Source organism: Podarcis raffonei, chromosome 7 (genome assembly GCF_027172205.1).
Source record: "Podarcis raffonei isolate rPodRaf1 chromosome 7, rPodRaf1.pri, whole genome shotgun sequence".
NCBI lineage: Eukaryota > Metazoa > Chordata > Lepidosauria > Squamata > Lacertidae > Podarcis > Podarcis raffonei.
Window position 1 is genome coordinate 87,399,314 of NC_070608.1, and position 25,380 is coordinate 87,424,693.

Here is a 25,380-nt window from a genome sequence, read left to right on the forward strand (position 1 = left end):
TACCCTGGGAGTAAGCCCCACTGGACGCAGTGCTTCGAAGGAAACACACATCACCTGAACATCATTTGAAGCATATTGATTTTCAGACTGAGCCTTCTTATGCTTCTTTTATGTGTATTTTGTGCTATCATATCATCTGCTGGAGTGGACTTTCTCCTACATGTAGAAAGGTGGTAGAACACCCCGATACTTTGATCAGGAAGATAAAAACCTTTTTGAAACAAAGTGCTACACAGATATAATACACCTGAGCTAGCAGAGCAGAAGGAATCAAAAGCCTCCATTTTTGTTTGGGGGGGAAATGAATGCCATGCCTCACCATTTCTTTAACCCACTCTTGTTTCCTATCAATATCCTGAGCATTAAGCATGTAAAAGACCACTGGTTAAATTCAAAGCCTGTTCAGGTCATTTTATCCATTCAGTCCTCACCTCATTTGGAGTGATGGGCTCACTTTTAAGTATGATCAGGTTCTGTGCGCTCTGCCCACTCTGCCCAGTCAGATGTCTCTCAGCCATCCCAGCCTGGGAGTGGATTCCTGCTGGGACCCCGGTGTTGTAAAACATGAAAGTATCACTTCCTGAGCCTGCAGTCAGACAAGCTTTATAGCAGTAGGTCTTGGAAAGAGAGCCATTGCCCCGCACTTCAACAAAATGGGGCTGGACTTTTAAACCATTTGACATTCTGGTGTCAAGGTTGTTATTTGCCTGCTTGTACATTTCGACCGGGCACCTTTCTCTGGGCGTCCCACAGAACCCCCCACAACAGGAGCTCATGTGCACACTGTGTTTCTGGCACTTGATTACAGCGAGGACAACGATTGTCAAGAGAAATATAAATGAGACAGAGCTCAGAGCAACAATGAGATAAAGCGTGATCTCAGAGTAACTTCTAGAGCTTTTTACGTGCCTCCTGGTGTCAGGAATGATTTTGGATATCCTGTCCACCACGGCAACTATGATAGACACGGAGGAAGACAAGGGTGGCTTTCCATTGTCTCTCACTACAACAGTAAGGTTGAAGGTGGTCACAGTGTCCTCCGGCAGTTTTCGAGTAGTCCTAACTTCTCCACTGTGAAGTGCCACTCTGAAGAAGTCTGGAGCTGAAGACTGGGCCAGGTGAAAGAAGAGCCATGCATTTTGCCCAGAGTCTGCATCAATGGCTATGACTTTGGTCACCAAGTATCCAGTGCTGGCTGAGCGAGGGATCATCTCCATAGCTGCTGAGGCATTAACTGGGGCAGGATACAGAATCTGTGGTGCATGGTCATTCTGATCCACCACATAGATGTTCACTGTGGCTGTGCTACTGAGTGGTGGCACCCCCGAGTCTTGGGCCTGCACAACAACCTGGAACTCCCTCAGCTGTTCATAGTCAAAGGAAATAACAGCATAAATGTCACCAGTGTCAGGTTTAATGGAGACATAGGAGGCCACAGGGAGCCCTTGAATCTCTCTGTTCAGCAGAGAGTAGGAAATGTGGGCATTTTCATTGGCATCAAGGTCAACAGCCTTGGCAGTGCAGAGGGAAACCCCTGGAGCATTGTTTTCAGGGATGTAAACAGAGTAAGCAGATTCTTCAAACCGTGGTGGGTTGTCATTGATATCGGAGATGTCCACCTCGATGACTTTGTGAGAAGATAAGGGAGGGATCCCTGCATCTGCAGCAGTGATGGTAATATTGTAGGCAGCAGCCCTTTCGCGGTCGAGAACCCCCTGAGTCACCAGGGTGTAAGAGTTTTTGAAGGAATTAAGTTTGAAAGGGAGGTTGGCAGGAATGCTCAAGCTGACTTGCCTGTTCTGGCCAGAGTCCTGGTCAGTGACGCTCATTAAGGCCACCACGGTGTCAGGGGGGGCATCCTCAGAGACGGGGCTGTACAAGGAAGTCAGCACAACCTCAGGGGCATTATCATTGGCATCCACAATGTGGACTAGCACCTTGCAGTGCCCAGCCATGGGGACGGGGCCCCTATCGGTGGCTTGTACATAGATCTCATAGGAGGAGGCTTCCTCGTAGTCCAGCGTCCCGTTAACCCTCACCTCTCCCGACACTGGGTCCACGCTGAAGAGCTGGCGCACTTTCTCCGGGGTGTAGCTGCTGAAGGAATAGCGCACGTCGCCGTTGGAGCCCTCGTCCGGGTCGGAGGCGTTCAGCCTTGCCACCAGCGTGCCTGGCGCCACATTCTCCATTAAAGTCGCCGTGTAGGTGCCGCGGTCGAACTCCGGCGAGTTGTCGTTGGTGTCCAAGACCCGCACGGAGATCTGGGCCGTGGCGGACTTGGCCGGGTCGCCTCCGTCGACGGCGGTGAGCACCAGCTGCTGGCGGGCGCTCTGCTCGCGGTCGAGGGGCTGCAGCAGCACCAGCTCCAGGAGTTTGCTGCCGCGCTCGAAGTCCCCCAGGCCCAGCCCGAAGTGCTCGCTGGGGCTGAGGCGGTAGCTCTGCACCGAGTTGGAGCCCACGTCGGGGTCGTCGGCGCCCTCGATGGGGAAGCGGGCGCCCGGCAGCGCGGACTCGCTGACGTCCAGCCGGTACTCCTGGCGGGGGAAACGGGGCGCGTGGTCGTTGATGTCCAGCACCTCCACCTCCACGCCGTGCACCTCGACGGGCTGCTCGATCACCAGCTCCAGGCTGAGGAAGCACGACGGGCTGAGCTCGCACAGCGCCTCCCGGTCCACGCGCTCCTTCACCACCAGCAACCCGCGGCCCACGTCCAGCGCCAAGTACTGCCGACCGCTGCCCGACGTCAGCCGGGCGCCCCTCGACGCCAGCTGCCGGGGCTCCAGGGCCAGGTCGTCCGCCACGCTGCCCACCACGGCGCCCCGCGGCACCTCCTCCTGCACTGCGTAGCGGAGCTGCCCGACGGCGGGACCCAGGCACAGCAGCAGCTGCAGCAGCCAGGAGCCCAGGGCCTCCGCCTTGCGGCCGCGCCGGGGACCCGGCGGTGTCATGGCAGGTCCGGGAAGGGAGGCCCCGGGCAGGCGCACGCTCAGCCTCCCGGCAGCAGCGGCAGCGGCAGGAGGGTCATGCAGGCGGCTAGCAGGCGCCGCCAGGAGCCCCCGGGGCGGCCACGGCGCCCCTCCTCCGCTCGGGGGCCGCCCAGTCCCTCATGTCGCCCAGTCGCCAGCTCTGGCCCGCTCTGCGATGGCCCCGTCTCCTCCGACGACAGACAGGCTGTTCCACTCCTCCTCCTCCTCCTCCTCTTGCTCTTCCTCTTCCTCCCCCGCCGGCTGACGCGGCTGCTCCTCCGCGCTCCGGGGAGGGGCGGGTTCGGCGCTCGGCTGGCTCCGTTTCAGCACCTGGGCGAGGAACAGCGACCTCGAGGCGGGCGGCCAGCCAGGAGCGACGCGGCGAGGAAGAGGCAAGGGTAGGGCCAAGGAGGCGTCGGCGGGGCAGTCGAGGGTGGGTGCTGGGGGGCGGGAAACGGGGGCGCAGCTATGCAGGCCGGCTGCCCCACTCACTCACTCACCCCGCTTCTCAACAAACACGGGGCAGGCGCCACGCAGCACATGCACACACCCGAACACCGGGGGCTGCTCGATGCCTGGTCGAGCCGGGGGTCCCTCTAGCCTACTTCTGCTTTCTCCACCTGGCACTGCAGATTCGGACCCAGGATATTCGCCATCCTGGCTACCTGGGAGGATTTCAACGAAAATGCCAGGGGTTGGAACTGATCTCTTCCGCAAGCAGGGGGTGAGTTTTCCCGCCCTGGGGGCCCTTCTCCCAACTCAGAGCCTCGCTCCCATCCCAGCAAGACCCCTTCCTCCCATTCCGATTTCAAATCCCAGGAAAGAAAGGTGAGTCCTCCCACTGGCCTTCGACCAGCTCACACTCCTGTTTGCTGCAGCCACACCAAGATGTTCCTTCTTTGGTGCAGCAAACAAATCAAGGAGAAAAATCCGCCCCCCCCCCAAAAAAACCCCAACAACTAGTAAAGGAGTATGTTGATTTATATAGGTGGGTTCAAGATCCCTAAGGCTCCAGGAAGTAATAAAAGAGAAAAATAAGCAATCAAAATGCAGGAAGAGGGATACTCGATTTATAAACAACATTAACACACCACTTCCAATCTTACCAATTTCAAGCTTTCTAGCAAATGAAAAGATGATCTATACTTTTACCGGGGAAGGGAGTGCCATAGTTGTGACACAGCCCCTCTAGAGGCTTTCAGTCTTAGACATCTTGATGTCTAGAAAAGGCTTCCCTGCAGGTCCTTTTTCTTGCTTTTCCAAAACTCCTCCTTCACATTGCTTTTCCTTCCTCAGTTCCTTCATATACCAAAACTGGTATGTGCAATCCACCTTCTGGAATCTCACCACACAACTTGTGACTCGCCAAGCCAAACCCAGGTTACTAGCTATATTTCTTTGACAAACCTCCTGTTTTTGCTACTTGCCTAGGACAGGAGAAAGGAGAAAGTGCGTCTAATATCTGGCAGCCCACAGGTTGACAGACTATGTTTGGCGTGGTGAGCCACAAGTTGGGCAGATCCAGACTCTGTTTTTCCTTAAATTAAATCACAAGCTTTTAAGACAGCATTCATTATAAAACTGCAAATGAATGATAGTCTTTCAGGAATAATAATGAAAATGAGGAGTCTGAGAAGTAACAGTATTTCTCTGTATATGCCAATGATTGTCTCTTATTAAATTTGGATTCATTGTGTGCAACACAAACTCTGGACTTCAAAATAAAATTAACCATCCTGCTTTCTTTATTCATACCAGAACTATTGCCCTATGCATGTGTGCATGCAGAATCACCCTATGCAGAAAATCGTATTACAAAAAATACAGTTTCTATAATAATAGCATTGGTAGTTAATAGTATTGGTTTTGAGATCCATTTGAAAAATCACACAATTCCAAGAACAATTACAAAAAGATAATTACTCCCCCCTCCAAATCCTCGTATCTTATGCCATAGTTCATACATGTTTTGAGTACAAGTAATTTCCTGCTGTTTTCTCCTCCTCCTCCCCATTTCTATTTTGTGGGATAAGTGAGAAGAAGCAGTATGAAGAGCTAACCCTTCAAGGCACATAATTTTCCAATGTCTATCCTATGCAAGGAATAGTTGCATGCATTTCTTGTGTCAACAGAGACTATCTGTATGGCTTAGTTATTACTAGGGTTGTAAACTAATGTCTAGGCTGCACTACTTTGGACAGTATTTGGGGGGCTCACATGATTAAACGCTCTCCAATTTTCAAAACCACCACACGCAGAAAACTAGCATGTACTATTCTAGCCTGGCTTTTTTCTGACATCTACTTTTTTCTGTGTGTAAGCATTACATTTTTTAAAAAAAACTGAGGCGCATTCCGTAATGTCAGCCCCACTTGTAAAATGCACTGGTACACCTTAGAGAGAGGTTTACCATCCTGGAATCCGTCAGAAAGAAGGGGGGGATATAAATTCTATCTATCTATCTATCTATCTATCTATCTATCTATCTATCTATAAATAATAATGCTGGGAGTAGACCTACGTTTTCCCCATACTGTTGAATTCAAAAGGTTCCAAATACTTTGAGCAGAATCTGTATAATCATAGCATTTATTGCTTTTATTTCATTTTGGATATTTTGTTGTTGTTACAATGTTGTAAGATGTCTTGGAATGAGTCATCCTTAAAGGTAGAGTATAACTATATGATACAAACTTGTGGGTTGGAATACAGAAGTCTTTACAGAGGCATTGTGGACTCTCCTTACACTGTATGGAATTGCACTGCTGATAATCTCCTCATAAAGCTTCTGTTTCTCCCTCTTTCTAAATATATTTCTAAGCCTCTCCTGAGCCTGCATATATTTCTTGTTCCAGTTCTGCATCAGACATTTTGCTTCATGCTTCAATCCTCTTTTATGCCTGACTTGCTTGTTTACATATTTCTTCCTCATTTGAAGCTATTGGCCTCAGTTTGTCATGTTGGGCATCTTTATTAAATTGATCATTGGTACTAATATGTACTCTCTCCCTCATGCCATGCCTCAGTTCAGTGCAAAACTAATCTCATCTTTGATGTAAATTGAAGTCGCTTGGGTGTGTGGAGGTGGTGGCCATGTGTGTGTAATACAGCTGTTTTGCAATAAAACTTGTCAACCAATCATTGAAAAAACCCTGACTACATTTAGATTGTATATTCTTTGATTTTCGGATATTGCTGACTTTGCCATTGTTTCAGAAACTAGTATATAAAATATAATAGTCCTCATCCTACATCTCTCTTTCTGTTCCAACATGTCTGTGAAGCTACTGGATAAGATTTGGATTTAGATGGATTTAACTGAAGAGTAAGGTCACAATGAGAGATTGATGGAATTTGAGCTGCCCAACTGTAAGCATAACCAGTAGCCTAGAAAAGATCACACAGCTATCCAGACCACGCCCTTATGCAGTTAACATCTAAACCTTGTTGTCACTGAGGTGGCAAAGCTGTGACTAGGCTGTACTCCTTTGGGTGTGTCGTTCTGTTTTTAAATTTGAGGCTCACTTGACTAAACCTTCCTCCATACAGCAGCAACAAGAAATCCTTGCAAATTAAAAGCAAGCATGCCAAGTGAGAAAGTTAAACTAGAATCCTTATCCCTAATATTTAATTTTGTGTGAGGGTGGATTTTGTTTTATATGGAGGAGCATTCCTTCAAATGAGCCCCAAGCCAGCTCTCTGCAGCCCAGACACAGCTTGGCCAACACAGGTCTTCCCCCTTCCCCCCTCCCCTTACTTATTCTCTGGCTATTCTGAGGACTAAATGTAGACAAATTAATTGAAGCTGAATGCAGACAAGACAGAGGTAATGATGGTTGGCAGAGGGGATAAGGACACTCATTAGAGAGGATGTTCAGCCTCCCCAGGTCACACAGGTTCGTAGCTATAGAGCGCTCCAGGGGTTGCCATTGCACCTGAATGTTCATATTGTAGGAATGCTTTTGGAAAGGGTTGTGTGCCCTAGACAGTTCAGAATTTGAAGAATAATGGCTTTTTCTCCAGCCGGAACTCACTGGAACTCAGTTCCTGCACCTCTTGGGTGGGCGCCATTGCCATGATAAGAGAACAAGGGAGGCATTAATGGTGAGCTCCAGCACCTCTTTCTTTTTTTTCCTTTTCTTTTTTTGAGAAAAATAGCACTGGTAATAATAGTAATACAGTGGTACCTCGGGTTAAGAACTTAATTCGTTCTGGAGGTCCATTCTTAACCTGAAACTGCCACCGCGCGATTTCTGTTCTCATCCGGAAGCAAAGTTCTTAACCCAAGGTACTATTTCTGGGTTAGCGGAGTCTGTAACCTGAAGCGTCTGTAACCCAAGGTACCACTATAGTAATAAAAAAGTATTACAAAAATAAATATTCCTAAACTCAAGTGATCTTCTAAGGTGTGGAGTTCCATAACCTGGGAATTATCTCTGATTTTTGCTGATGTTCTAATTCTATCCCAGGAGAATATTCCCATGTAGATTGAAACCTGGTTATGAAGTGCTTATACTTATAGTCCTGCTTATATGAACTGGCTCGCAGTCAGTATTCCCCTGTGCTACTTAAAAGCATTTGACCCCCTAAATTGTGCATATATCTTTGTGAATATAGTTCTCAGGGAGGTGGTGAGCCTGTGCCTGAGCTACACCAGCTTCAGACTATGGGCTCACAAAAGGCCTGCAAGCTGCAATCCTTTCCCACTAAAACCATGGGAGTTTTGTTACTGACTTCAATAATACTAATATTCCACCTCTATAATCAGAAGAAATTATGAGCTGGTTCTTGTCCACTATGTTTTGATGGATTGCTAAAGCCCAAATTACTTATTTCCACTGCTGGAGGTCATGTTGTGCTTTTGGACAGCCCTGTAGCTGGCCAGTGTGCTGCCAACTTCATTTATTCTTTACCAATTTGTTTGTTGATTTATCTTGCATTTGCCTCCATAAAGAAAATCTTGGTCCTTTCTACAGGGTGAGAAATGTTTTGTATTAATTTCTTTAAAATGAGTACAGTAATTTTCCCATCACAATTCCCCTCCCTTTTCCACCCTTATGGTCGCAATGCTAATACAGTGGACACTCTGGTTGCGAACGTGATCCATGTGGGAGGCACGTTCGCAACCCGCAGTGCACGTTCGCACACGCGCAGGTCGCAATTCAGCACTTCTGTGCATGCACAAAGTGCGATTCAGTGTTTCTGCGCATGCGTGAGTGCTGAAACCCGGAAGTAACCCATTCCGGTACTTCTGGGTTTGGTGTGGTGCGCAACCCGAAAATATGCAATCTGAAGTGTCTGTAACCCAAGGTATGACTGTATAATTTCCGTATCATCCATGGTTCTTGATATCTAGTAGAATTTAATAATTCCTTAAAACATTTTTCAGCTTACAAAAAGTACAAGACTCCTTCCTGACAAGCAAATAATAATAATAATCAGTCACTTTGTAGCTGTTCCCCTCTATTTCATGACTGATTTTATCCTTTGATTCTGCTTTCAACAATGATATATGTTAAATGTCATGAACTTAATAGGTAGCTATAGGCAGACCACCTATCTCCAACTTAGCAACCTTATAGGGTTGTTGTAAAATTACCAAAGAAAGGTGTTTTTGTTGTTGTTGCATTGTTGGATACCGATGAGACCATATAAATGCTAACTGCTGGTGGTGGCTCTTCTTATTTGCTTTTAAAATCTCTACAACATCGACTGCTATCATGAGGCCCATGTAGAACCCAATTTCTAGTTGGGCAAGAATAAATAATGCAGACAGATGTGGATTCAGATAATGAATTTGTTCATCTTCTAGCAATTCTCACTGTTTAGGTGACCTTCAGCTTTTGCCATCCAACAGAAGCATTATTCATGCAGAGAATGATGGCACCAAGGAAATGCAGAAATGTATACAGTTATAGAAACTCACGCAGGTATTGGGGATGGCAATAAACAGGCTGACTCCTTCAGAATTTAGCACAGTTTTGAGGGTAGTAGATGCATATACAATGTTCACATTTGAGTTACCTGCATAAATAAGGGATTGGCAGTGTGTGTGTGTGTGTGTGTGTGTGTGTGTGTGTGTAAGAGAGAGACTTAGGCCTGATTCATAAGTACCAATAGCAAGATTGCATCAACCAATACTGTAGTTATATTATCATGGTGAAGGATGTTTATCAATAATGGGAAGGATCCCATTTTTGCTTCCCCTCCCCCTATCATTTAGAACATTTTTCATGCCAGCATCTGTGGACCCCAGAGAACTCTGGCATGAAAATGTTAGATATAAAGCAATTTATACAGTTGCAGCAGCAACATGGACAATGCAGCTATGACACAATGGTTTGGGCAGCAACCCTGCTTCTACTGGTTCATGTGAATCAGGTTTAAGATATGACTGTTGCTGGAATTGATGCTGGACAGTAAATAGCCTTTGGCTGTGTATGTTACAGGCTATTAGAAATTCTACTCAAAGGCATCACCATTAAGTGCTTAATTGTACCATCAATCAATTTTTTGCTTCCTCATTTAGTGACTGATATTTTTTAACCTGGTTTTCCACTGCCAAAAGAGCACTGCCAGGCATATATAGGTTTTGAGCCCACATGCCAATCATCCTTCCTTCTGCCAAAACAGAACTAAGCTTTTTCAGCTGTTCCCATAGAAAAGCAAATTTCATTTTTCCAGTGATCAAATTTAAGATCTTTCCTTGAGGGAATCTTCCAAAGCTATTTCAACTTGACTTTAATGAATATTATTTTGGGATGGGACACTACTTGCTCAGAAATTCAAATCTTGGACTACTATCACAGTTTCAGAAATCATGGACAGAAAATGAAATTTCTGTAAGTGAAAAGAGAGCTATAGGAGAAGCTGGTGTGGATTAGAATGCAGCTATCATCATAAAAGCACAGAGCAATCCTGGGGGAATTGTTGTGAGCCTCTTCCTGTTGAAATTGCTGTCTTGCCATTTTCTGTCAAACATGTGGCTGCACTAGGAAGACTACGAGAGTGACAAGTGCAATCTAGTATTGCTTACCAATTTGTATCAGCCACTTCAAGACTAAGGCCATCAAACTAGACATGGCACACAACACTATGAAATTAGCAATTGTGTTAATGTCTCTTTTTTTGAAGTAAATAGCAGGCATGGGAGGGAAGGTGGTCTAGGTCAGGGATCAACAGGGAAGACTTTCTGGATCTAGTGCATGCTCCTACCATCTCTCATTATTGGTTCCCCCTGTGCCTCTAAATCTAGAAAAACAAAACCATGCTTGCAACTGGCAGCTGAATTAATGGTGCCATTGTTTGGTCTGGCCTTCAACAGAGAATAACTGAATTTAAGGTAAAGGTAAAGGTACCCCTGCCCGTACGGGCCAGTCTTGACAGACTCTAGGGTTGTGCGCTCATCTCACTCTATAGGCCGGGAGCCAGCGCTGTCCGGAGACACTTCCGGGTCACGTGGCCAGCGTGACAAGCTGCATCTGGCGAGCCAGCGCAGCACACGGAAACGCCGTTTACCTTCCCACTGGTAAGCGGTCCCTATTTATCTACTTGCACCCGGGGGTGCTTTCGAACTGCTAGGTTGGCAGGCGCTGGGACCGAGCAACGGGAGCGCACCCCGCCGCGGGGATTCGAACCGCCGACCTTTCGATCAGCAAGCCCTAGGCGCTGAGGCTTTTACCCACAGCACCACCCGCGTCCCTTTAACTGAATTTAGTGAGACATAATTCTCAATAGGATTGTATTATAAGATTATTATTTTTATTATTTATAAAAGAATATTTGTATACCTCTCTTCATGAAAAAATATCAAAGCAGCTTACAACAAGCTCACATAAAAACATTTGAAACCATGTAAAAGATTAAAATCGGAGATCAACTATTACAGATAGAAACTTTAACTTATCTCAGAATGAGTCCTATTTTGCCTAGGCCTTTAAAAGCTATTTTTTGTTCATTTGAATTCCCCCAGCTCTTGTTTTCATATGCCTTTATACTATTGTTTTACTGGGTTTGTGTTGCATGGGACGATGCAGTGAACAGCAAAAGTTCAGATCAAGACAAGCAGAAAATAGCCTGTTTCCATGGTTCTGCCCTTGAAATATTAGTCCTTCTCCTGAAAAAAAGCCCCTAAAACTTTATGTCAAATGCTGAAACCCAGCAATCCTACCACCACCCTAATAGTACACTCTCAAGCCACACTCTCCATCCATTTCTATGTCACCTAATGGGTTTTGCTCACCACCTGAGCTGTACAATAGGATGACCAAGCTTAATGTATCAAAATGAGAAAACAACCCTAGGCTGGTTCATGGTTCATGCTGGCACTGTGTTATGCTGTGCCATTGCACCCATACAACTGTCCTTACACTTGACCCTGAAGGCCTAAAATAAAATAAATACTGCTGCCTCAGAAGAGAGATTTGGAGGTGTTCTTAAGTTGAGACATATACAATCCTCATGGGTTTAAAGAACCTACACTGAAAATGAGAAACAATAGGAGCTGCAATTTGATAATTGTTACTGAAGCCTAAGAAAAACAGTTTGTAAGGTAAACACAAGGACAGAAAAATACATTTTCACTTACACCAACAAAAGAAAGGAAAGTGCAGCTACAATTCAATCAATGGGATAAGTACCATAGACTTTAATAAATTATTCAAATGCATCCAAACTTTCAGATGAACAAGCTGAACCACAGTAATCACAGTCGCCAAGGTCATGTATGAAAATTCCTCTGAAACAATATTAAGGTTATATCCAACATTAGCCATACTCAGAGTAGACCACCTGAAATTAATGGACACAACTCATTTAAATTAATTAATTCCAATGGGTTTTCTCAGAATAGAATTTAGTTGAATACTATCCTTAATGTTTTACTACAAAATTAAATTGCTCCTACAGAGAAATAAAACATGCATGTGTTAAAAACATAAGAAAGAGCTTGGCTGGAGTAAACCAAAGGTCCATTGAGTCCAGAACCACAGCAACCAACCAGATACCACAAAGCAGGACAAGAAGTAGATAGCCCTTTGCTAGTTTTCTTGTATTCAGAGAGGCATTGCCTCTGAACACAAAAGTCCTAGTAAGCTAATCACCAGCATACAAGTGCTATATTAACTAAGCTGCAATCATACACACATTTTACATGGGAGCAAATCCTTGACTGAATACGGATTCAATCTTAATTCTGAGTAAAATAGGTGATAAGGGACACCTAGCTACATTAAATGAATTCAAAACTCCAGGGACTGATAAGCTACACCCACGGGTACTAAAGGAGCTTGCGGATATAATACTGGAGCCTCTGTCCATAACCTTTGAGAATTTCTGGAGAATAGGTGAGGTCCCTGCAAACTGGAGGCAGGCAAATGTCCTCATCTTCAAAAAGAAAACCCATGTAACTACCAACAAGTCAGCTTGATATCAGTACCAGGAAAGGTCCTAGAATAGATAGTGAAACAGTCGGTCAGTGGACACTTAGAAAAAGATGCTGTGATTACTAAGACCCAGCATAGGTTTCTCAAAAATAAGTCATGCCAGATGCTAAACTGGGACAGGCACCTAATGCTGCAGAATTGGGATTCAATATTCAATGTAACCTTCACCAATTGGAGATCTGGACCCAAACTAACAGAATGACAGCCTTTCCTCAAATACAGGGAGAAGGAACAGAAGAGCCACAGTGCCATCCCCCTTAACTACTTATTTTATAAAGTTTGGGAGCATTATTTGGCTAGAATTGGGGATAAGGTGGGAAGGGGTATGTAGCTTGTGGCTTTCATAAAGGAATTGCCTACCTTTTATCATTATTATTATCACCATCAACAACAACATATATTTATATGCTGCCTTCTTTCCTGGCAGGTTCATCTGAGGAAACACAGTCTTTCAGAAAGCTTGAACCTAAGCTGTGTAGGGGTTTATAACTTTGAATTGCATCCAGAAATAGACTGGTAGTCAGTGGAGCAGTTCTAAGGAGTGAGCTGTGTGCTTCCTACAACCAGACCCGGTCAACAATGTGGTCTCAGCTCTTTGGGCCAGTTGAAGTTTCCGAGTACTTTTCAAAGGCAGCTCATCGCAGTAATCCAAATGGGATGTAAGTAAGTCATGAGTCACTGTGGCCAAATCAGATGTCTCAAGGACACATCAAACATCTTCCCTACATTTGGACATTTGGACAACCAACCCGGATCGTGGAACTTCTACTCATCTGCTATTGACACTGTCTATTTTACAGCCTGTTTTTAATCTAGGAGTGTCTGGCATATTGACTGGGTTTGGATACAGGTCAGGAGGTGTGTTTGTACAACCCAAAAAGTTCCACTAGGTTGTTCAGAAAAATAACTCATCTTTTTTCTTACATCAGATGTTTAGTTTTCTCAAGTTTGGGTGATAACCTTCCAAGTGAAACTCAAGAAGAAGCCAATATGCCTGTTCTCTTCCTGAGTTTGCACAGTTTCCTTTTCCTTGCCTCTACCAATGTCATTGGTGTCTCAGCTAAAAATGCAGTGATAACACTTCGCTGTCAACTTTCATTATTTCTTTGCTGACAGATATTTAAGCTAGAGAACCAGGAAACAAGATTGGAATGAAGCCCATGCAGAGGTGAGAAATAGCAAGCGCTGCAAGGAAGGACAAGCAAGAGTGGAAACTAGAGGGAGAGGAGGCAAGGGACACATATAGATGCACAATAGGAAAAGAAGTAGCTGTTAAAGGTAGCCCATCAGGATGACCAAGGCTGATATAGTCCTGAAGCAAGGTCTGAACCCAGATGGGAATGAATTTAGATAGACATCCACCCAGGGTGTGAAAAATAAATGGTCTAAAGCAGGAATGTAGAACCCGCAATCATCCAGATATTGTTGGGCTTTAACTCCCATCACCCCTGATGGACTATGGTGGATGGACAAGTGGAAGTTGGAAGACTAACAACATCTGAAGAGCCACAGATTTCCAATCCCTGTTGAAGCAGACAGGGTGAGTAGAAGTCTGTTGTTGAGGACAGTTGTGACCGGGGTGGGCGGAGGCAGAGAGGTAAATGGAAAGAGGAGGGCTTGGTCTTTTGAGCTCCTGAGGGGAGGGTTTCAGAAGGGTAGGAAAAGAGGAGGGAGACACTGTCCCCTGCAAGTCTCAAACAGCATTACAATAGTCCTATTCCAGGCCAGCTGGAGCTCTGAAGAGCAGCACTCATGTTAGGACTAGGGTGGTGGTGGTAAAAGGCAACATCTCTCTCTCTCTCTCTCTCTCTCTCTCTCTCTCTCTGTGTGTGTGTGTGTGTGTGTGTGTGCTATAATTAAATGTACATATTTAAATATATTATATTGCCACAGTTGCTCTAGGGACCATTTTAATTAACATTTCTTAAAAACTAAAACATTGCTTAGAATTCTGAGGCCATTAATTATAGTGACACATTTATGGATCTTAACAGCCTGCAGTTCCATGAGGCGATGCTGTGAACAAGAAACAAAGAAAATGGGACTCCCCCACCCAAAAAATGATGCTGTAAAAACTTATTCTACTTGTAGGTGGCTGGTAACAAGTCCCTTGTTCAAATCTTACCTTAGCCCACTTAGGCAGGCTAAAGAGCTACCAAGGTGGCCGTAGACAATTATTCTCTCACCTTTAGCTTCTCCACTACAGTACAAGGACAGAAATACTGAACTAACTTGTTGTCCTAAGGATCACTGGATAAATTATGTGAAGCACTTCCAGCACTCTAAAAAGCACTCTGTAATGCTAAGCATTAGGACTGCAGTTGCTAGGAGATTAAAAGAAATAATCACTCCAAAGAATCTTAAAGAATGCCAAAATTTCCTATCATTTCTTGAAATTTGATGCTGCAATAATTCATTGCACTTCCGTGGCTGAGCTAAAAAGTAGATGCACTTGTCATCAGAGTAGGTTAATCAATAGCTATTTCCATATATGTTTAAGGGCAGCCATATAATCCTAGGTCACTCACAGCAGCACATGAGTGGTTGGCAGGGAGTCCAGTTCCCAAAAAGAAGGAAGGAACTGAGTTGACAAGACTCAACACATCTGAGCTATAGATGGGCTTGCACATTTCATCTTGCAAGAGGAGAGGCCTCTGAATCAGAGCTTTAAATTATGGCACCATTTCTATTTCACAGCTTACACTTACATGAGAATAACCCCCATTGAACTCAAACTTACTTCCAAGTAGGCATAAATAGGACAGTAATAATAATAATGATGATAATAATAAGGTAAAAGGTAAAGGTACCCCTGCCCATACGGGCCAGTCTTGACAGACTCTAGGGTTGTGCGCCCATCTCACTCAAGAGGCCGGGGGCCAGCGCTGTCCGGAGACACTTCCGGGTCACGTGGCCAGCGTGACATAGCTGCTCTGGCGAGCCAGAGCCACACACGGAAACGCCGTTTACCTTCCTGCTAGTAAGCGGTCCCTATTTATCTACTTGCACCTGGGAGTGCTTTCGAACTGCTAGGTTGGCAGGCGCTGGGACCAAACAACGGCAGCTCACCCCGCCGCAGGGATTCGAACCGCCGACCTTTCGATTGGCAAGCCCTAGGCGCTGAGGCTTTTACCCACAGCGCCACCCGCGTCCCTGTAATGATGATGATAATAATAATAATAATAATAATAATAATAATAATAATAATAATAATTTATTTGTACCCCGCCCATCTGGCTGGGTTTCCCCAGCCACTCTGAGCGGCTTCCACAGAGACCAAAAATACACTAAAATGTCACACATTAAAAACTTCCCTGAACAGGGCTGCCTTAAGATGTCTTCTGAATGTCAGGTAGTTGTTTATAACTTTGACATCTGATGGGAGGGCGTTCCACAGGGCGGGCGCCACTACCGAGAAGTCCCTCTGCCTGGTTCCCTGTAGCTTTGCTTCTCGCAAACTGCAACTCTCTACTTCTGGCAAATTGATCTATTTCTATGCAATGTACTAGCTCAGATTCATTTAAAAACAAAGAAAGGAGAATTATTATAGAGATGAAGCATCCCATATGCCTTTGTGTTATATTTTTAAGGGGAAGACAAAGAATCCTTCCTAATGTGTGTATTTATTGCTGTGTACAATATAATTGAATGTAAGCATCTCAAACAAATTGCATGTGTTCTTTTTCAATAAAGTAGTGGTTCCCAACTGGTGGTCTATGGACCCCAGAGGGTCCGCATAGCCCACCCAAGGGGTCTGTAGCACCATTCACATAACAACTATCATAGAGAGATCAACATTTTCAAAAGTAGGGAGTCCATGGCTTGGCTATTGAAAAGCAGGGGGTTCACAGTACTTAGCTAATTGGGAACCACAGGGTATCAGTTAGCTCTGAAGTGCTTCACCCATCATGCTAAACTGTAGTTTGCAGGATTGTGAATGTGCAGCCTGGCCCACATGTGGCTTTCCTCTGCTCACATGGGTGCTGCATGCAGTGCAAATGAGCCGTGGTATGACTTGTTGTTGTCTGCAAACTGAGGTTGCAGTTATCCAGATCAGTGGTATGGCAGAAATAGGCTATTTCGTTTCATTTTGGTATGAACAGAAACCAATATGGGTCTGAGCCACTGAGGGAACAGGATTATGGAGATAGACACAGTCTTGATTCCTTGTGTCTAGAGTCACCAGGGACAAGAGGCAGGTCTAACTTTCACTCAGTGGAGACTCCACTCAGTGCTGTCCCCAAGTACATCTGTTTGCTTTCTCTCAAATAAGCTAATGGCTGCCATGAACTAAAGTGCTTTAGCACTACATGTATTGCAATGAGAACCAAATCTTCCTCTGTCTCTGGATTCCTGTCTCTGGATGACCTGGGTCCCAATGAGAAGGATCCCACAGGTAAGTACAATGTGTAGGTCATCTCTCTACAACACCCCATACCCCAACATGTATACAAGGTTCTTTAAAACACACAATTTCTTCACTGACATATATTTACTTTGTTTATAAAAATATACCACCCACTCCAGCAACCTACCCAAATACAGCAGGGTTTTCAAAAATGATACAGCTAGACCTGTGCCTCTGTGAGAAATGCACCCTTTGACATAGAGAATCGTGCTTGGAAACATAAGTAGACATGCAAAGGTACCCTACTTCGATGTGCCATGAGCTTTTTCATAAAGGTTTTGTCAGAAACACAAAATGAATATTATGACCTGCGCACTAATTTGATCTGGGAACATCTGGATTTATGTATACAGTATTGAAGGAGGTGGATGTGCTTCTACATTTTGGCCTGCCAAATATAGATTTTTTTTTCTTTCCCTTGGGGAATACCCAGTGTTCCAGGAAGTAATATCCTTCACAGAATTGTGAGGATGAAGTCTCTCCCAGGAAGGGGAGGACGAAAGGGAGGAGACAGTCATAAATGACTAGAGAGAGAATAATGGGTGGACAGCGAGAGAGAGAAAGGCAGTAGGACACACTGCCTGAGAGCATGAGAGCATCATGTGTAAGATTGGTGGTGGTGCAAACTCAAGAGAAACAAACAGCATGGAAAAGAAAGAAACAGGTGATTGGTCTGTCCCCCCCCCCACCAGGGAGGGGAAGGGGAAAGAGATACCAGAGAGAGAGAAATTATCCCACAGTTTGCTACTTATGGAGTAGAATTCCCTGAGTTAGAATTTACCAGTCAAAACATTTGTAACAGGTCACTAATGGACTAGGATCAAAGAAGCTTCCCCCTGCAAATAAGATTGTTATTTGGCACACCCTGGAAATCTCCCATTCTGCTGAAAGAGAGGATTATTTTCTCAGGAAGGTTAGCAAAAGAACCACCAAGTCCAAAGTCATTGGTTGCCTTTGAGCCTGATCCTGGAAAATCTAATTCAAAGGAATAGTGAAGGCTTACATGAGGAAATATTACTGAAAAGTTTAACCTATAGAAGAAAGCAGTCTAGAGGTGTCTGACTGTCAAGAAACACACTTCCCTGATATTTCCTCCCCATATATTCTAATTGACATTATTCTGAGTTATACCATTGGTCCATCTAGACCAGCACAGTTTATTCTGACTGCAGGGGACTGCTCTTGACTAGAAATGCTAAGGACTCAAACTGGGACTTCATGGATACAAAAAGCATGTGTTCTGTCCCTGAGCTAATGGACCTGCTCCCCCTTCAGGGTTACTTAATTCACATTGGAGGCTGGTCCACTAAGGGGAGTGGGGCACTGAGCTAACAACCTGTCTGCCTCCGTCTGCCTCCTTTTTACCTACTATCAGTCGAAGGGCAGCTCTGCCTGTCACTGGCATCCCCTTCCGTTCTACCATTCCCAATGGTCACCAGCCACCACTGTTAATTCATCCGCATAAAGGCACCTGGGAAGTTCAGTTTGAGGCATAGTGACAAGAATGACGTCTGGTGGACTGGATTCAACACTTCCTGAATATACCACGCAAACATGGATTTTTGCATCAGGCACAGAATTGAACATCCTCAAGCAGTACACGCTTCCATTTTGTTTCCATAAACAAAGATAACTGAAATGTGAGGGACTGTGGCTCATGAAATCTTTGAAGCAAGAGGGAGGGAGAAGGAAAAGTATTATCAGCAGCCAAGGAGGTGAGTGAGGACTTCTGTGCTTTCTGTAACATCATTTCCTCCCCTTGCCTACCAGAAGTAGAATTTTATACAGAATAAACAATTCTGTGGAAATTTGACCAATCTGCATAATATACCCAGGTTCCAGAATTCATCTTTCCTCATAACAGATTTTTTAAAAAAGCTCAGAGTCCTTGGGTGTGTGACATGTTTTCCATTTTTCTGCTCTGCACACCACAGGGCACAAATTGAAACAAGATGGCATGACATGTAGTTCAGCTCCATCTCACTTCCTCTACTGAAAGTCTATAGTTCTATTTTTAGAGGCTTGGCCTGGATTTCAGAGACAAAACACTGCAGGATCACACATTCCATTTGTGAAAGCAGCATCTAAGCCCAACAGCCCACCCCAAGTGATACTGTTAAAACATAAACAACAGAAGACACACAAATCCCAAATGAAACAATTGCAGTTATTGTATTATTTTCTTTAATCTACTATATAGATTAAATGAACTGTGGCGTATTCCATCTTTCATAAACCTGTGAGGAAGTGTGATATAGGAAAATAAAAATATATTTCCACCTCAACTCTAATATTTACTCAGACACATCCCATTCTTCAAAAGGGATTTTTCCAAGTATTATGACAGCAGTCAAAAAATGAATGTGAACATCTCAAAGCATATAGCTAATGCTCTGCTTGTTCACCACAAAGAGACACAATAAAAAGAACAATCTTTATTGATTGACCAGGATTAACTTTCTCTTTGCTTTATATTTGTATATTTAATTGTATAACCACAACCACTGCTATTGCATTTCCTTTATTTATTTCTCATAATAGTTGTTAAGGAATGAATGCTTGTATCTGAGAGTAGAAGTTAATCAATAATACATATATGCATGGTTCTACATTGAACCCATTAGAATACTACAACTTATGAACCTCCTGATTTAATTTCTACTATAAAATAAATGTTTGGCATAAGTTACAGAAACTGCAGATCTGCTGCCAAACAAGCAGCCCTGTGTCAAAATCTCCCACACCCCATTCATAATATGATGCTCAATTCAGTTTCTGCCCTGGCATTTCTTGGCCTTGGCCAGCTGAGTCCTTGCTGGGCAGCAGAGGTGAGGCAATGAATGGTCAGCATTATGGCATCAGGCCATGAACTAGATGTTACAACAGGGGAGGACGCGACATGGGGCTACTTTCTTGAGCAACATGTGTGTGTCTACATCACATCTAATTTTGCCCTCAGGTAAGCTAACTATGCCCAGTTCCAGCCAAAATACACTTCCCATCCATTTCAGTGAAGAAATTAAGGCATCCTTAAATCTCTCCTATTCACATCAATGGAAATTAAAAGCACTTGACCTTTTAACCCCTTCTAGAGATGGGGTTGGCTATATGGCTTTGTTTTCATACTAGAGTGACTGTGGCCCACCAAGGTGTATTAAATTTCCACAGCCAGATGGATATACCCAGGAGCTAATAGTTAAGGTATAAATTAATATCTGTAAAGATCAGACTGAGATGGATCTAGACCAGCAGACTTTGGAAGAATCACTGCAACCACCAAGCACAAAGTGGCCTACCAGAAATTGGCAGTTGCTTGGAAGGTTCGTATTAAAAAGGAACTGGTTCTAGTTCAAGTTCATCCTGTCCAAAAAGGAACTAGTTCCACTTAAAGTTCATACTTTTACAAAATGAACTAGGTTAGTCCAAGCTCATAAAAAGTTCATCCTTAGTGTGCATGTGTGCGCACACGGAGCGCATTCAGAAAGCTACAAGCTCCTCTGCTTGTATAGGGTGCAAAACTAAATTAGGAGCCATGCACAAGTAATAAAATGTCTCACAGACAGAAGGCTGACAGGTGAAGTTTTGCTCATAATTGTATTTTCATATTAGAAAATGCTTACCCTGTTTAACTGTTGCCTGTCACACTACTGTTAAAGGCACACGGCATCATTCGCTTTGACCCTGTACCTCTTTCTGCATGCTGCTGCTATTGGAAGACCTCAAATCTCTTCAGCAAGGAAGCCTTGGGAAATGCCTCACATTCATTTCTTCCGCATTCCCGTTTAGTAACATGGATTGACTAAGAATCCTTAGCAATAGCAGTGCCTCTGTATCTCCCTAAAAAGCTTTAGAACACTGCCTCCATTGTTTGCTTTCTAAGTTTCTTTATAGAGATCCAATATACCATATTTTCCATGTATAACGTCCCCATGTATAAGACGCCCCCTATTTTTTGGGACTCAAAGGTAAGAAAATGCACTATGCACTATCCGTGTATAAGATGACCCCTTATTTTAAACTTCAAAAATTTAGGAAAAAATATAGTCTTATACACGGGCAAATACAGTACTTACTTCTTTTTTAAAAAAAGAAAGCTAAGAGTCCGCCCCTCCTGTTGGGCTGGGCTTGGGGGAATTAATGTGAAGATGAACTAGAAATCATTCAAAGTTTTGGTTTTAAAATGAATGATTCAAAATGAACTTAATTCTTCTGGCAATTATGGGGACTACTTTCAGGTATAGTTCAGAGATTTTTGAACAACAATGAATGTTGTTCAATGACTGGTTCATTTCAAGAACTGGAAACTGGACTGTGCTCCACCGTTGGACCCCAAGGTTCCTCTTGGACAATTTTGTTGTAGAAGATTGTAGTTTGCCATAATTGGAAGTAATTTTACAATAGGTCATGATGCACTAACAAAAATAAAGCGTCACTAACAAAAATATTCAAAATTCCACCGGCATCCTGCTATTTCCATATTGCGGATCTCTGTATTTCTTTAACCTCTTTGCAAATTTTAAGAAAGCAAATATTCCAACTTTAAAAAAATGAATGCTAACCATACACAATCATATTGATAACATGGCACAATTTATAATCAATACAAGGAATTCAAGTATTTTGTAATTTTCAGCAGAGACAGTGAAGATCAAACGTTTGAACCAAATTTTTAACTACCATTTCCCCACAACTGAGTAACAGCTAACTAGATAGCCATAAAAAATCTCATTGGAGAATATAAGAAAGCCCTGCTGGATCTCAACAAGGAGCCATCCAGTCCAGATTTTAACCACTGACTAGGCAGGTTAGTGTTGATGGGCCATCCTCCATGTATTTGTCTATCCCTTTCTAATAAAGCCATCTAAGGCAGAAACTTTCACCACATATTGTAGCAATAAATTCTTTATATTAATTATGCATTATGCACATTATGCATTATGTGAAGTGGACGGTTGGCTGGGCTTTTTTTTTTTTTGGCAATCATGAATCTACTGTCCATTAGTGTCCATGGTAGAAAAAATGATGAGAGGCAGGTACAATCTATTTGCTGTTAGTTCTTTTATTCTGTCCTTAGTTTCTAAGAGGTTAGGCGCAAATTCAGTTTTGCGTCTATAAATGTATTGACTTCCTTTAAAACAAAATGGACGAAGTGGATACACCTTTGGGTTATTTTTGCCACCCCAAACACAGATACACATGCCCAAGAAAGACACATAACTTTTTATATTAAAAGAAAACCCTGCTTACCACCAGAATGGCATTAAAGTGGTCACTCTTCACCTTCTGCACTTGAATGCAAGATGCTGGCACTTGTAATAATCCTGCCCCCTTGGAAAGGTTTCCGGCATCTCCATTGGGCATCAAGTTGTTATTGCTAGGCCCAACACCCAGAGATGCCCTGTACAAATAGGTGTGCGTAAGCTTCCCCATGCCTGCAACCTCGACCATCTCTGGTGTAAAATGAGAACTTGGGAGCATGCGCACATTGTAGCGATACTTTTCATACTCATCTGTGGGGCAGCAGCAGCAGCAGCTGCATGAGGGACTAGTCCTACAGTGAAAAAGTCGAATGGCAAGAAGGAAGATTAGAAAGCCAAGGAAGACAAAGGAAAGGCAAGCTAGACCAATGATCAAGTAAAAGTTCAAGCTGGACAGCTGCTGCCCACGTGCTTCCAAGCTGTCATCAAAGTCCGGGAGCGCTTGTGGGAGAGAGTCAGCCAGCAGGATGCCCAGGGTCACGGAGGAGGAGAGGGGAGGCTCCCCACTGTCCTTTACCAAGACCACAACTTTGTGCTTGATGGGGTCACTAGACCTCATGGAGCGACTAGTCCTGACCTCTCCAGCATTGAGTGAAACTCGAAACAAACTGCTGTCGGAAGACTGCAAGAGGTGATAAGAAAGCCAGGCATTCTGCCCACTGTCTGGGTCGTGGGCCACTACCTTGGCCACCAGGTAGTCAGCATCTGCCAAGCGGGGAACAATTTCTACCGCCACTGAGCCATTCCTCACCCCTGGGTACAAGATGATTGGGGCATTGTCATTCTGGTCAAGGATGGTAATGCTGACTATGAAGGCGGAAGCCAGGGCTGGAGAGCCATTGTCCTTGGCCTCCACTTGAAAATGGAAGCTCTGGAGTTGCTCAAAGTCAAAAATGCCCTTTGCATAGACAATTCCACTTTCTGCATCAATGGCCAAATAGCTGGTCAAGGAGCTGCCTTGGATGTCAATGTCCCTGAGTAGGTAGGAGACCCGACCATTCTCCCCCAGGTCTGGATCAGAGGCTGACACATGAAAAAGGGACACCCCAGGCTTGTTGTTCTCTGTTACGGAAACTTCACGCATCTGGTTGAGGAACTTAGGGGGATTGTCGTTCACATCCGCAATGTGCACCCGCAAAGTCTTCTGAGTGGCGATGGGAGGGGAGCCCAGATCAGAGGCAGTGACAGTGATGTTGTATTCGCTGACCCGTTCCCGATCTAGAAGGCCGCTGGTGACCACACTGTAGTAACTATCAAAAGAGGACTTGAGTTGGAAGGGGATGTTGGTGGGGATCTGGCAAATGACTTTCCCATTCTCTCCAGGATCTTCATCAGTGATGCTCAGGAGCGCTATCACTGTGCCCAGAGAGGAATCCTCTGGGATGGGGCTAGAAAGAGAAGTAACAGTGATCTCCGGAGCATTGTTCTTCACATCAATTATTTCCACCAGCAGCTTGGCTACAGTGGACATACCAAAGACCCCTTTATCTCTTGCTTCAATGAACATCTCCAGGAGGGGCTTCCGGGCGCCTAAACTCCCACTTACTCTTATCTCCCCTGTCTGGGGGTTGATGTGGAACATCTTCTGGAGCTCAGCAGGGGTGCTGTTGCTGAAGGCATACCGGACCTCCCCGTTCTGACCTTCATCTAAGTCCGTAGCGTGCACCTGAGTGACCAGAGTGCCATTGGGGGAGTTTTCAGAGACGCTGGCCCTGTAGACGGAATGCTCGAAGGCGGGGGCGTTGTCATTGGTGTCAAGGACGGTGACCACGACCTGGGCGTCTCCGGACCTCTGGGGCGTCCCTCCATCTTTGGCTGTGACCACAAGCCTGTGCGTGGCTTGCTGCTCGCGGTCCAAGGGCTTCTCCAGCACCAGTTCCGGATACCTGCTGCCGTCCCCGCGCGTTTGCATTTCCAGTCGGAAAAGCTCGTTGGGGCTCAGCGTGTAGCTCTGCACGCCGTTGATGCCTTCGTCAGGGTCCTGGGCGTTGGGCAGGGTAAAGCGAGCTCCCGGCGCCAGGAACTCGGCCACGTTCAAATGGTACTCGTCTAGCGGGAAGATGGGGGCATTGTCGTTCACGTCCAGTATTTTAAACTGCATTTTATAAAGCTCCAAGGGGTTTTCTAGCACCAGTTCGTAATTGAGAGAGCAGGTAGGTTTCAGCGCGCAGATCTGCTCCCGGTCGATGGGCTCCTTGACAGACAAAGCTCCGGTGCTTGCATCGAGGCTAAAATATTGCTTGCTGGAGCTGGTGATCATGCGGAATTTCCGGGAGGGAAGCGTCGCGGCCACGATACCCAGATCCTGCGCTAGGTTCCCGACAGGCGTGCCGGGCTCCGTTTCTTCGGGGATGGAGTACTCTACTTGTCCATTGACGGTGTAGAAAATAAGGCAGCACACCATTAAATAGACCCGCATTCTTCTATCCCTGGCTTCCCCCTCAGCTCCCTGCAGACCGAGCCAACAGTACCATAATCCCACCTTCTCAGCAAATTTGCTGCGGCAGCAGCAGCCGAGCGCACCGGAGCAGCCAGAAACCCGCTGGCTACGAGGCGCGGCGAGAGCGGGCGCTGCTCTTCTTCTTCTTCTTCCAGGCGCCGGCCGAAGTCATGGCTCGCCCGCCCGGCCGCTTCCCTTGTGCTGAGCCAGCGAGAGCGAGCCCTGCGCGAAGGCAGCCGCTGCCTTTGGCTCGGGATGAGCTCAGGGAGGGGGGCGAGGGGGAGATGCGCTCCTATTGCAGGCGCGGGGGCGCCTCGCTGGAGCACAGCGCCGCCTAGGGGCCCGCGCGCACGCCGCAGCCTCCCCAGCCCTGCCCCGACCACTGTATCAGTAGGTCAGCGCCGAAACGTCGCAGATGATGCTGCGGGGAAGCAGCCGCTGGAGGGGAGGGGGGCCGCGCTCCCCGCCCCGCGACCTGGGCGAGGGAGGAGGGGGAGGAAAGCTTCCGTTCTCGCCACGCCCGCGATGGAAAACGCCCAGCCTGGCTGCCGAGAGAGGCGGCGTCTACCTGGAAAGCGGGGCGCGATCGGCACGGATCGAAGCAGGGAGGGAGGGAGGCGGGAGGCGCATCTCTCCAGAAACGTGACGAGAAACATGGGGGGGAGGGGGGAGCCATTCGCCTCGTGCGCCTTTGCTTCTTCCCTTTCCTCCACGCCCAGTGATGCGCGCACACAAACACACCAACACGTCTCTTTGGGGCTTTGCCACCAGGGGGCTTGCCGGGTGATCCGTGCCCAGTCAATGTCCTGAGTGACCTCCATAAGGCTGACTTCGGTTGGTGCCAGAATAGCACGCAGGGCCACGC

The 25,380-nt window shown here is 45.6% G+C and overlaps 1 protein-coding gene across 6 annotated transcripts in view; it reads right to left on the minus strand.

Moving 5' to 3' along the window:
* LOC128418039 (protocadherin alpha-C2-like) overlaps positions 1-25,380 on the minus strand; it is a 183,167-nt gene that overhangs the window by 53,056 nt on the left and 104,731 nt on the right. The window contains exon 1 of one of the 6 annotated variants that reach the window (XM_053397423.1): positions 432-3,306. The exons of 3 other annotated variants lie outside the window; for them this stretch is intronic. In XM_053397423.1, the coding sequence (XP_053253398.1) occupies positions 432-2,948 (2,517 nt within the window). In that variant the 5' untranslated portion in view covers positions 2,949-3,306. Of the gene's footprint in view, positions 1-431; positions 3,307-22,064; positions 24,663-25,380 lie in introns of those variants that run through there. 2 more of the 6 variants (XM_053397425.1, XM_053397420.1) reach the window with 2 other exon arrangements.